Source organism: Neoarius graeffei, chromosome 16, assembly GCF_027579695.1.
Source record: "Neoarius graeffei isolate fNeoGra1 chromosome 16, fNeoGra1.pri, whole genome shotgun sequence".
NCBI lineage: Eukaryota > Metazoa > Chordata > Actinopteri > Siluriformes > Ariidae > Neoarius > Neoarius graeffei.
The window spans coordinates 64,307,180-64,320,639 of NC_083584.1; the positions used below are offsets into that span (position 1 = coordinate 64,307,180).

General features: G+C 43.6%; 1 protein-coding gene across 4 annotated transcripts in view; it reads right to left on the reverse strand.

The window, feature by feature from the left end:
• Positions 1 to 4,988, reverse strand: part of sidt2 (SID1 transmembrane family, member 2) — a 51,207-nt gene extending 46,219 nt beyond the window's left edge. The window contains exons 1-2 of one of the 4 annotated variants that reach the window (XM_060943382.1): positions 4,840 to 4,988; positions 4,154 to 4,439 (exon numbers count right to left, since the gene is read on the reverse strand). In XM_060943382.1, coding sequence (XP_060799365.1) covers positions 4,154 to 4,360 — 207 coding nt within the window. In that variant the 5' untranslated portion in view covers positions 4,361 to 4,439; positions 4,840 to 4,988. Of the gene's footprint in view, positions 1 to 4,153 lie in introns of all 4 variants that reach the window. The other 3 variants (XM_060943381.1, XM_060943380.1, XM_060943383.1) reach the window with 3 other exon arrangements.
• Positions 4,989 to 13,460: the final 8,472 nt, after the last annotated feature.

A 13,460-nucleotide genomic window follows, 5' to 3' on the forward strand; every position in this document is an offset into this window, starting at 1 on the left:
CACGTAGTGACATTAAATTTCTTATCTTAGCAATATTTCTGAGATGAAAGAAAGCTATCCGGGTGATGTTATCAATGTGAGTTTCGAATGAAAGACTGGGGTCAATAATCACTCCGAGGTCTTTTACTGCTGCACGTGAAGAAACAGAAAGGCCATCCAGAGTTACTGTGTAATCAGAAAACTTACTTCTAGCTGCATGTGGTCCGAGTACAAGTACTTCAGTCTTGTCAGAGTTAAGCAGAAGGAAATTAATAAGCATCCAGTGTCTAATGTCCTTCACACATTCCTCAATTCTATTAAGCTGGTGTCTCTCATCAGGTTTTGCAGAAACATACAACTGTGTGTCATCAGCATAACAGTGGAAACTAATACCATGCTTACGAATAATATCGCCCAGAGGTAACATATATAAAGAAAAAAAGCAGTGGGCCTAAGATAGAACCTTGTGGAACACCAAACTTTACCTCAGTACGTCTAGAAATATCACCATTTACTTCAACATACTGATGGCGATCAGTTAGATAAGAGCTGAGCCAGGAGAGGGCCATTCCCTTAACTCCCACAACATTTTCTAGTCTATCCAGAAGAATGGAATGATCAATGGTATCAAATGCTGCACTAAGGTCAAGCAACACAAGCAGCGAGACACAGCCCTGATCAGACGCCAACAGTAAGTCATTTACTACTTTAACCAGTGCTGTCTCTGTGCTATGATGAGGTCTAAATCCTGACTGATACATTTCATGGATGTTATTCCTATGTAAATATAAGCATAACTGCTGTGCCACAGCTTTTTCAAGGATCTTGGAGATAAAGGGGAGGTTTGATATTGGCCGATAATTGGACAGCTGACAGGGATCAAGGTCAGGTTTTTTAATCAGGGGTTTGATAACTGCTAGTTTAAAGGATTTGGGTACATAGCCGATCCTAAGAGAAGAATTTATTATTTTTAGAAGCGGTTCAATTACTTCAGGTATTATCTGTTTGAATAGATGTGTCGGTAAGGGATCTAGTACGCAAGTTGAGGCTTTTGATGTAGAGATTAATGAAAGTAATTCAGTTTCTCGAAGGGGAGTAAAACATTCTAATTGATGATCTGATACAGTTATATTGTTAACTACAGGGTCACCTACATTGTCTGACCTTAAATTATTAGTTTGAATTTTTTGTCGGATATTCTCAATTTTGTCATTAAAAAAAATTCATGAAGTCGTTGCTACTACATACTGCAGGTGTGCATGTGTTGATAGTGGACTTATTCCTGGTTAATTTTGCTACAGTATTAAATAGGAACCTAGGATTATTTTTGTTATCTTCTATTAGGGAGGAGAGATATGTTGATCTCGCAGCACTAAGAGCTTTTCTATACTTCAGGAAGCTCTCCTTCCACGCCAATTTGAACGCTACCAATTCTGTTTGACGCCATTTACGTTCCAATTTTCGAGTGGTCTGTTTTAAAGTGCTAGTGTCATCATTATACCAGGGTGCTAATTTTTTCTCTCTGATCATTCTCCTTTTAAGAGGAGCTACATTATCTAAGGTATGGCTGAAGGTTGACTCTAAGCATTCAGTTGCCTGATCGAGTTCTGCAGGGGCTGACAGTGACCCAATCAAAGTTAATAACTCTGGGAGATCATTTATAAAGCTCTGTGCAGTAGTTGACGCAAATGTACGTTTAATACAGGAGCGTGGTGAGGTGCATATATTATTGCTCAGACATAGTTTGAATGAGATCAGATAATGATCTGAGATAACTTCAGACCGTGGAAGTATGACTATATTTTCTATGTTTAACCCAAATTAGATCTAGAGTGTGACCACCATTATGGGTCGGTCCTATGACACTCTGATTAACCCCTACTGAAACTGCAATTCTGGCCAATTTTTTACTTTTTTTTTTTTTACCTTGCCCTTGATCATAGCTTGTTCCCTTTTCCTTCAATCATGAAAATATCGTCACTAATGGCCCTTTTCCACTACCCTTTTTCAGCTCACTTCAGCCCGACACGGCTCGCGTTTCGACTACCAAAAAACAGCACGACTCGGCTCACTTCAGCCCTGCTTAGCCCCTAAAACTCGCAGGGTTTTGGAGTGGGGCTGAAGCGAGCCAAAGCGAGCCGAGTGAGGTTGGGGGCGTGAGCAGACACTCCCCTGTGCACTGATTGGTGAGGAGGAGTGTCCTCACACACCCACACACGCCCCGCGAGCACGCTGGGATCTGTAAACACCGTAAACCCGGAAGAAGAAGAATGACGAATTACGAGAATTTCTGAAGCCTTATGCACCTCGCCTCATCTATACGCTCTTGCCAGTATCTGTCCGCGTTGTCGGTGACAACAAGCCACAGCACCAAGACCAGCAACACTAACGACTCCATGTCCTCCATGTTTATTGTTTACTATTCGGGTCGTGAGACTACCGCTTAAAAGCTCACTGACGTCACTGTTTGCGCTGCTTAACGACATCACCTGACGTCCACCCACTTTCGCTAACTCCACCCAATGTGTCCACCCACTTCCAGCCAGCACGGTTCAGCGCGGTTGTAGTCGAAATGCAACTCCAACAGCCCCACTCAGCTCGACTCAGCCCGACTCAGCATGGCACGGCTCAGCCCAACTCAGCCGCGTTGGTAGTGGAAAAGCGGCATAATGGATTCCCCATACCCAAAAACCCATAAAATGAGGTGCTGCACATACTTCTGTAGTGAATGGTTCAAAAATTGATATTTTCAATATGGCTACCGGCAGCCATCATGGATTGGTAATTTTCGGCCTGTTCGTCCCAGATAGCGATTTTCGCACACATCCCAAGTTGTTCCTTGGGTTCAAATTGCGTTATCCTCTCCTAGAATTATGTGCATACATATCTAATCCAGGTCCTCTACTATTATTAGCGAGTCAGTACAGGATTAGTTTAATGATTCGTTTAAAGAGTCAGTCAGTATTATGATTAATTTAGGGAGTACAGAGCTCGATCAGTATTATAATAGTTCGTCTAACAAGGCCATACAAAGTTATCAGTACTATAAATCGGGCATTATTTCAAGTCAAAAAGCATTTGATGTTCAGAGTCGATATGGAGTTAGATCAGTACTGTAATGAGTCATTTAAAGTCTCAGATCAGAATGATACCGATTAATAGTCAGTGAGAGCTGAGATCACTTATAATGATTCATTTCAAAAGTCAATAAGAGATTAGATCAGTATTATAATGATTCATTTTGAGAGTCAGTACAGGGTCACATCAGAATTATACTGATTCGTTTAGAGAGTCAGTATGGGGTTAAAGTGCATATCCTGGACCAATTTCTTTTTTTTTTTTATATGAAAGTACGTCCCTTTACACACTCATCCAGAAGGATAATTTTGCACAAGGCCATCTGTCTACAGCAGAAAAAAAATATAATAAAACGCGTCTGGAAAAATCCCAAGTGAGTCTGGAGCCGGATTCGTGACGTCACCTGCGGAAGCGCCAGCAGGCTGCGCGAGCTTTGTACGGTTTCAGTGCACAGCCTGTGTAGACCAAGCGCTCCCATTTCTCTCTCATTGTCCGGTCTTTTGGGAAACGATGAGTCCTAATCCCATCAAGATTGGTGTTGCGACACCCTCCGACGATATATAAAATAAATTACGTTGAAGAAATTTGCAGAAAAACACCAGATTTTTTTCCTCATAAACAAACAAACCAGTGCTGATGTAGGATTCAGAAAGAGGTGTCCTGCACATGACGTCACGAAAATCAATGTTTGCCGGGAAATCCAAATGCCAAGTTTTTTCAGAGGCGGACCAATTCGCCTCAAATGGCTTGATTTCAACTGAATTTTTCTGGTATTGCGCAAGGTAAAAAAAATTGCACAAAATGTGACAAAGTTTAATATAAAATAAGAGAATTACATTGATCTTGCTCCTGAATTTACCCGTGATATCCACTTTAATGCTGCAAGTACTGAAAAGAATAGACAGAAGGCATAAAAAAAAAACAGGAGTAAAACAAAAAGAAAGAGAAGACCACATGCTTCAAGTTACTCAAATAATAATAAAAAAAAAAAGTGTCAGCAAGACATGGATCACAGACACCACTATCTCCAGAAGCAGGTCATGGAGTCATGCCCATTGTGATATCAGGTGTGGCGACTGTGCTGTCTGGAGCTCACCTTGTTGCGGGTGACGGTATGGTTGAAGGTGTAGATGATCTGCATTTCACTGGTCACAGCGTCGAAGTAACTGGTGTTAAACTGCCCATCTTTCTGTACCACCACCACTGAGCTGTTCGTACCCTCAGCACCCACAACCTCCGCCGTCAACAACAACAACAACACGAACCCAAAAGAAGGGTGTGTGGGTTTCCAGCAGCTGGCCATGCTGCCTCTTTCTGCTTCATCAGCACACTCACAGATCAGCCTGAGAGGAGTTCAGGTGAGGGTTCGAACCCAACAGGAACTAGTGATGACGTGTGATGACGTAATCATTCAGGGTCAGAGATCCGGCTTGAAAAACAGCATGGTAAAAAAAAACAACAAATATTCTACAAAAAAAAAAATAAGGCTTTTTTTTAAATCACAGAAAAATACAAAACAATGTATCACGTGGCACTCGTTGATTAGTTAGCTTTTACAGTATTATTAATATTTAATCAGGTTATTATCAGCCACGGACAGTAAATATCACACAGCCAACCGGTTCAGACTTTAGGCAGGATTTAAAAAAAAAATCTTTACAAATCCTCGAAAAAAAGGTCAAAGTGCAGAAAAATACAGTCCCATATATCTTATACCAGCTGTTAGCATTAGCATTAGCCTCTAGATATCTATCCAGATTTGCAATAACATCAAATAAACACCGGATATGACGTGTAACGGATTCCCACCGCCGCAGAAACCTCTCGCACAGCAACCGTTTGGGTCCCAGCTCTTCTGCTCCACATCCACACTTCAGGATGTTTATCAATTTTCTGATGAAAATTGTGAAAACAAACGAGTTAAATCCGGGTCGCTCAACAGCGCCGACGCGCGGTCAAATAATAAAACACTGTCAAAAAAAAATAAATCCCGCCTCCTGTCCTATGATTGGCTAACGAATACCGTGTCCGTGTCACGATTGGCTGATCAACCCCACCGCCTGTGCTATGACTAGGAAGGCTAGCTACGTCAACGCATCCTCCATGTTGGGAGGGACAAGACTCCATATTAAGGCTATGCAAATTCAGGAAGAGCGTCACACTTTCTGTCTTTCTTTCTGGTTATATCATGTTCTTTTTTTGGTTGTTTGATAATTTAATTTGCCTCATTGTGCAGAACGCAAATCCTTGTTGATGAGTCCTTTGTTGTTATTTGTAGTCATTATTATCACATCTGCATGTTTTGCGATTGTTATACTGCATATTTGTACTAATCATGTTACCTATAAAGCTGTTGTATTATTTATTCATTTAACCAGTCTTCGCATTCATATATCTTCAAAAAAAGATTTCTTTAAGCTTTTTTTTATACCTCAGTTAAAGAAAGATCAGTTAATTATATTAAATAAATTATTATTATCATCGTAAGGGTTTAATGATTGTCTTTTGTATTACTTCCTGATTTTTCTAATTTTATTATTAGTTTGGTGTCACCATCGAAACCACCCCAACAGATGTACAAATCAGCATTTGTGTCTTGTTTTTCGGTTAATAGACTTTTGCAGATTCACTTTGTGGTGTGTTTTATTGCACCTCCTGGATCTCAAACAGCTGACTGTAATAATGGGTCAGTTGCAGTACCTCTGTTTGGCCAGTAGATGCCGGTATTTCCTCACTAATATCCACTGTATATAGGTTCACTTGACGTTTGTGTACAAACTATACTTAAAAGAAAACTCTAGGATTTTTTTTTAAAACCTGGGCCCTATTTTCCCATCTCTTTGGGTCCAAAGAGTTGCGTTCTAACTTAATACTGGATCAACTAAGTTAGAACGCAACCCTTTGGATCCAAAGAGATGGGAGAATAGGGCCCAGGTTTTAAAAACCTCAGAGTTTTCCTTTAAATATAAACAAAAACAACAATAATAATAACAGTTTAGACAGAACCTGCATGACTAATTAATTCACTAAGCAATCACTGATGAGGAAAATATTCTGCTCAAACAGGGGAAAAAAAACCCCCAAACTTAGAATTTGACTTGTTGGTTGGCTAAAATCTAATAACTGTGAATGCTTAGGCACATCAGCAAAAAACAGAAAAACAAATACACCCCCCCGGCACGGTGGTGTAGTGGTTAGCGCTGTCACCTCACAGCAAGAAGGTCTGGGTTCGAGCCCCGGGGCCGGCGAGGGCCTTTCTGTGCGGAGTTTGCATGTTCTCCCCGTGTCAGCGTGGGTTTCCTCCGGGTGCTCCGGTTTCCCCCACAGTCCAAAGACATGCAGGTTAGGTTAACTGGTGACTCTAAATTGACCGTAGGTGTGAATGGTTGTCTGTGTCTATGTGTCAGCCCTGTGATGACCTGGCGACTTGTCCAGGGTGTACCCCGCCTTTCGCCTGTAGTCAGCTGGGATGGGCTCCAGCTCGCCTGCGACCCTGTAGAACAGGATAAAGTGGCTCGAGATAATGAAATACCCCCCCCCCCAACTAGATAGCTAATTTAACAAACTAGTTTACTTACAAAATGTATCTAGTTAGCTAATTTACAAAACATAAGCCCAGCCTGCTCAAGTGGGGAATGTTGCACTTTTATTCTGCATCATTGTTCTGTGTAAAAGGTCTAAATATGGAATGGAGGGGTCTGTGTCGTTCTGCCTCTGAGCTAGAAAAGTTGGTAGTAATCGAGCCAGAATTGACGTCCGTAGCACTTTTTACACGTATATTCTGCAACATTGCTTTTACAAAGTCCTCTCAATATTCTGGCTTAGGTTGAACCAAACAAAGTCATCATAAAGCCACACCAGATTGTGCTATTACACAGTGTACTGATGTTCCGGAAACCAGAGGCGTGTAGAACACTACTGCATTTTGGAAATATGAATACCCCAGGCATACTGGCATTGTTTCAAAACAATGATGGAGGATGACCTAAGTTTCAATGTCCTTCCCATGACACAAGACACACTGGGCGGCGCAAATCTCTGTTGGCCTCTCAAATATAACATGACTAAGGTTACAGTGGTAAGAGTTTGACTCCCTACTCACATCTGTATTGCAGCATGCCTTGCCAGTTAGCAGTAGGCACCATTTTTATGATAGTCATTGGTACAACCCAACTGTGAGTAGACCTCACAATCTCCCACTCAAGAGACAGGCATGCTAACCACTAGGCTAACTCGTGGTTATGACCTGGGTGTTGAGATGCTTTTATTAGCCATGCATATTTATACCTCTCTTCAAATGCAAGCAAAGTTGCTGAGCAATGTTTTTGTGCAATCAAGAAATATGTTGGAGGAGAAATTGAAGAGAAGTGGGAAGCAATTTAAGGCAGAAAAGCGTGCGGACCTTAGACACCATAGACAGAGACGTTTGAATTCATGCTGGTTTCAGAAAGAAAAATGTCAATGTCAAAAATGTCACACCCCTGTTCTGCAATGCCAGTGTAAGGATCTGAGCAACTTTGACAAGGGCAAAGTTGTGATGACTAGATGACCTGGTCAGAGCCTCTACAAAGCAGCAAGTCTTGTGGGATGAATGCTTACATGCTTATGGTAGTCCATTGTATCCAATGATGATATTCCTCCTCAGTAATGGTATGTTCTTTGATGGCTGTAGAGTCCAATCCTTGATCCACAGATTTTATTGCATGTTGGGCATGTGAAATCTGGGCATGTGTCTCCTCAGCCTTTTACGCTGTTTCTTCATGTTCCTCTCCGACTCCAGCTGCTCTATACCTGCATGGCAGAGTTGGTGCCAGGTGGAACAGTTAACAGCAGCTTCTTCCAGTTGTGACAAGTCATTACATTTTTTTAGTGATGTTTTAGCTGGGGGCGGTGCGGTGATGTAGTGGTTAGCGCTGTCGCCTCACAGCAAGAAGGTCCAGGTTCGAGCCCCGTGGCCGGCAAGGGCCTTTCTGTGCGGAGTTTGCATGTTCTCCCCGTGTCCGTGTGGGTTTCCTCCGGGTGCTCCGGTTTCCCCCACAGTCCAAAGACATGCAGGTTAGGTTAACTGGTGACTCTAAATTGAGCGTAGGTGTGAATGTGAATGTGAGTGTGAATGGTTGTCTGTGTCTATGTGTCAGCCCTGTGATGACCTGGCGACTTGTCCAGGGTGTACCCCGCCTTTCACCCGTAGTCAGCTGGGATAGGCTCCAGCTTGCCTGCGACTCTGTAGAACAGGATAAAGCAGCTAGAGATAATGAGATGAGATTAGATGTTTTAGCTGGTCTTTGTACCACTTTTGATGACCCCCTGTGGAGCAGCAGCTCAGATAAAGTTCTCCATAAAGAATTTCTATGGCATGTGCTCTTAAGGAATCCTGATAATATTCCCAAGAAAGTGCAGTTAGTGTTCAGAGACCTCCATGCTCTTGCAGTTTGTCCGAGCAAGCAGTTTGGAATGGGGTACATGATCACGTCACATGGTCCCCAGAATTTGCTACAGACATCTTATATGGAAGTGTTCCAGCAACCTTAGGGTTCGGCTGTAAGCGACCCAGGTTTCACAGCTGTATAGGAGATTGGTGATTCAGATGGCTTTATAGATGACAACTTTGCTGTGGAGGTGATTGTTTTGGAATACCTTTTGTCAGAGTTTGCCAAGGCTGCAGAGGCTTGTTTTATCCTGTTGTGGATTTCTTGGTCAGTATCGCAGACCTCTGACGGGATGCTGCCCAGGTTTTTAAAAGATTAAACTCTTGTGAGATGCTGATGTCCTACAGCATAGTGGGTAGGGGTCTTGACCTCCATTGGCATATCACCTCAGTCTTGGGGGAGTTGACTGACTGACAAGCCCAGTCTGCTGTAGGCTGTCACAGCAATAGCAAGGATGGTTAGCAGGTCTTCTGGGGTGTGAGTCACAAGTTTGCAGTCATCAGAATACTGTAGCTCAAGGGCCTGCACAGCTGCTGAGACCTTGGTGGTTGCCTGGAGCCTTGAGATATTAAAAATGCTTCAACACAGCCTGAAGTCTAGAGTGATCCCACTACTGCTTTCCAGCTTGTCATGGGAATCAGTTGGTGAGTGTTGATTGAGGAGGGCATCAAAATGTTCAGCCAATATCTGTTTTTGGTCTTTCAAGACGGTCAGGCTGTTTGTTGCATTTAAAGGTGTGATGGAGCGGTTCCTAGGGCCATATATGTTTTTTTTTATGGAGTTGTAAATATGTGCATGTCTTTTCTGTCAGCATATGAGCTATTCTTGACCTTTGTTCTTCCATCCTATATTTTGTAGAGTGCATTCTGTTTGCCACTGACTCGTGACTCGTTCCATGGTGACTCGTGAGGCAAGAGTCACCATGGAACATGATGTTTGCGGATGATATTGTGATATGTGGTGAAAGTAGAAAGGAGGTTGAGTTGGGTTTGGAGAGGTGGAGGTATGCATTGGAACGAAGAGGAATGAAGGTCTGGATTGGAGACCGTACCCTTAACAAAGAGACAGGAGGCAAAGTTGGAGGAGGCGGCGTTGAGGATGTTAAGGTTTGCGATGGGAGTGACAAGGTTGGACAGGATAAGGAACGAGCACATCAGAGGGACAGCACATATGGAGAGCTTGGGAATTAAGCTAAGAGAGATGAGACTGAGATGGTACGGGCACATCCTGAGAAGAGATGCAGAGCATGTTGGAAGGAGAATGTCAAGGATGGAGCTGCCAGGCACTTGAAAACGAGGAAGGCCAAAGAGGAGATACATGGATGTGGTGAGAGAGGACATGAAAGTGGCAGGTGTGGTAGAGAAGGATGCGGAGGACAGGGAGCAATGGAGACGAAAGATCCACTGTGGCGACCCCTAATCGGGAGCAGCCAAAAGAAGAAGATGATTCTGTTTGCCACTGCTGCCGGAGGATTGCAGATGCAGGGCAGTTGAGATTAACCCTGCATGCTCTGCGCATGGTTTCCAGCAGGGACATGATGGTGTTGGAGTTCTCCTCAAACCAGTCCTGGTGTTTTCTGGCTTTATGTCCTCTAGAATTGATTGCAGATTTGTGTAACATTGAAGTTACGGAGGTCCATTTCTGAGCCATGGTGTTATCATAGCACAGAATGGTTTCAAAATCTGGTGCCTTCATCACTACAAAACAATAGAACATGGTCCTCACTGGGGCTGATTTTAACTTGGCACAGTTCAGCTGCTTTTTAGTAGACTTCCTGAGATGCTGTGGGGGTCACACTTTGATATGAAGCTTGGTCATGGCCAAGTGGTGATCTGTCAGAGCATTCTGCACCTCTCATGGTCCGTGTCAAGACATCACTGGTGTCGACATGTCTTGCTCTCATGTAATCAATCACATGTCAGTGTTTGGATTGTGGGTGCACCCAGGATGTTTTGTATTGATCTTCTGCTGGAACAATATGGTTATAATGGTGAGGTTATGCTCTGCACAGAATGCTAGTAGCCTCAAACCATCTGTATTGGCCTGCTCAACATCGTGCCTACCCATTACTCGACTACATATACTGTATGGCTGTTTCTTCCCACCCTAGCATTGAAGTCACCCTGAAGAAAAATCAATCCTGGGTATCGAAGGCTCACTGATTCACATGGGGCATGAAGACTAGCCCATATGGTCCAATCCTACAGAAGAGCTACTGTATCACAAACTGCTGAAAAAGTTAATGCTGACATCTTTCTGTTTTAGCCAGCATTAACCTAATTAATACCCCTTTTTGACCAACAGGGAACGGGTGCCGTTCTTATTCGCACACCAAATTTTGAACCATCCAGAGCATTTCGATCAAAAACAAATTAGTTCGAAACTTTTTCCAGCGTGGTTTCTCCAGCGTGAACCATGATGACATGTCTTTAGTTTGGAGAGGAAGTGGTGCATAACAATGGAGAATGCAATGGAAAAGGATACATCTTCAGAAAAAATGGACTGAAAACAAATATCTACAAGAACAGAACAAAAGCTTGCAGGTAATCAGTGCAATCCGCTATCTTGCTCCTACTGTTTAAGCCATGCCCTAATGGTTAAAGAAGCAGCTTTGGGACCAAAAGGTCACCGGGTTGGTTCCCTGGACCAGCAGGAATGGCTGACGTGCTCTTGAACAAGGCACCTAACCCCTAACCGCTCCCTAGGCTGCTCCGGGTATGTTGTATGTCGTTCTGGACAACAGCATCTGCTAAAAGCCATTAATGTACTGTTGTCTCCTTTTGTGAATTGTACAAAACCCTCCGTTCATGACACATCCTTGATTACAACAGTTCCGCTCAAAACTGGTGAAAACATGGGCTGGTTCGCGAGCTGGCACCAAGGTTCAAAGAATCCTGAACGGAACCAGTTCAATAACCCGTTCCCGTTGGTCGAGAAGGGGTAACAGACCCAAGAAGAACATGTGAGGCTCCACACAGCAGCAATCTAAGCTCAGGATTGAACCAGGGGTCCTGGAGCCTCCTGCCCCAAACTTTTTTTTAAATATCCGAAATGGATTTCTCATCTCATCTCATTATCTGTAGCCGCTTTATCCTTCTACAGGGTCGCAGGCAAGCTGGAGCCTATCCCAGCTGACTACGGGCGAAAGGCGGGGTACACCCTGGACAAGTCACCAGGTCATCACAGGGCTGACACATAGACACAGACAACCATTCACACTCACATTCACACCTACGCTCAATTTAGAGTCACCAGTTAACCTAACCTGCATGTCTTTGGACTGTGGGGGAAACCGGAGCACCCAGAGGAAACCCACGCGGACACGGGGAGAACATGCAAACTCCACACAGGCCCTCGCCGGCCACGGGGCTCGAACCCAGAACCTTCTTGCTGTGAGGCGACAGTGCTAACCACTACACCACCGTGCCACCCAGAAATTGATTTAATACTGTAAATTAAAAAAGAAAAAAAGAAAGCACAACTTTATTCATCACACACTTGTGAAATTTCCTCTCTGCATTTAACTCATCTGAAGCAGTGAACACACATGTGCACACACACACACGTGAGCAATGAGCACTCCCCCCTCCCCCCCCCAATCTGTCCCTCTGAGTTACATTTGGTCCTGAGATTGAGATGCTGACCTCTTCTGCCCCTTGGACCTGCTTGATCCATCCTGGTGCCCTGTGTCTGGTTGGAGTTTTATAGCATTGCTCCTGTGGAGGAGGACGGCCCCATGAGGACAGTTGAGGGTCACACCTGGAGGACGCTCTGGACTCTTACAGTAATGCTTTTATGGCTGAGGACTACAGCTGACTTGCTAACTTTAGGACTGCAGTTGTCATGAACAATTTTGCACTCAAGTTTCCATCAATGAAGAGTTTATAACATCAACGAAACTGTCTTCATGTTAAAACTGTTAATGTTATAGTCATGCTGTCTGTTGTTGCCCAAATGAGGATGGGTTCCCTTTTGAGTCTGGTTCCTCTTGAGGTTTCTTCCTCATGTTGTCTGAGGGAGTTTTTCCTTGCCACCGTCGCCACAGGCTTGCTCATTGGGGATAGATTAGGGATAAAATTACACTACCGTTCAAAAGTTTGGGGTCACTTTGAAATGTCCTTATTTTTGAAAGAAAAGCACTGTTCTTTTCAATGAAGATCACTTTAAACTAATCAGAAATCCACTCTATACATTGCTAATGTGGTAAATGACTATTCTAGCTGCAAATGTCTGGTTTTTGGTGCAATATCTCCATAGGTGTATAGAGGCCCATTTCCAGCAACCATCACTCCAGTGTTCTAATGGTACAATGTGTTTGCTCATTGCCTCAGAAGGCTAATGGATGATTAGAAAACCCTTGTACAATCATGTTAGCACAGCTGAAAACAGTTGAGCTCTTTAGAGAAGCTATAAAACTGACCTTCCTTTGAGCAGATTGAGTTTCTGGAGCATCACATTTGTGCAGGCCCGGCGCCAGGAACAGTTTACTAAGGGGGCAATTAGAAATCGCAAGGGGGCAAATATTTTTTCATATAGTGTGTAGTAGTGATGGCGGTCTGACAACGTGTTTCAAACAATTAACTGCGCCAACCACAAAACCACGGCCCCGAAGGTTGCTTTAGTCCGGGAAAATCATGTGGCATATTACCAGGGCAGTTGCGCTTTATCAACTCCCGTGCCCACCTGTTAACCCTCCCCTCCGATTTTCTCACAGACACGCGGTACAACCGGAAAGATGCCAAACATAAAACAACACACACAAACCTACAGGCAAGTCCTTTACATTTAAAATACATACAAATAGCTCCGCGGCATGAAAACAAAATGTCAATGCAAGTCTAAGGTGCTTGGCTCGGCGGCCAAAATCATAATTTAAAAAAAATCAACAGACCCCGCGGCTGCACCAGTAATAGCCTTCCTGACTCGCACCGAGTCAATGCCAACCACTTAATCCGCGATCCCAGTTTAGGCGTG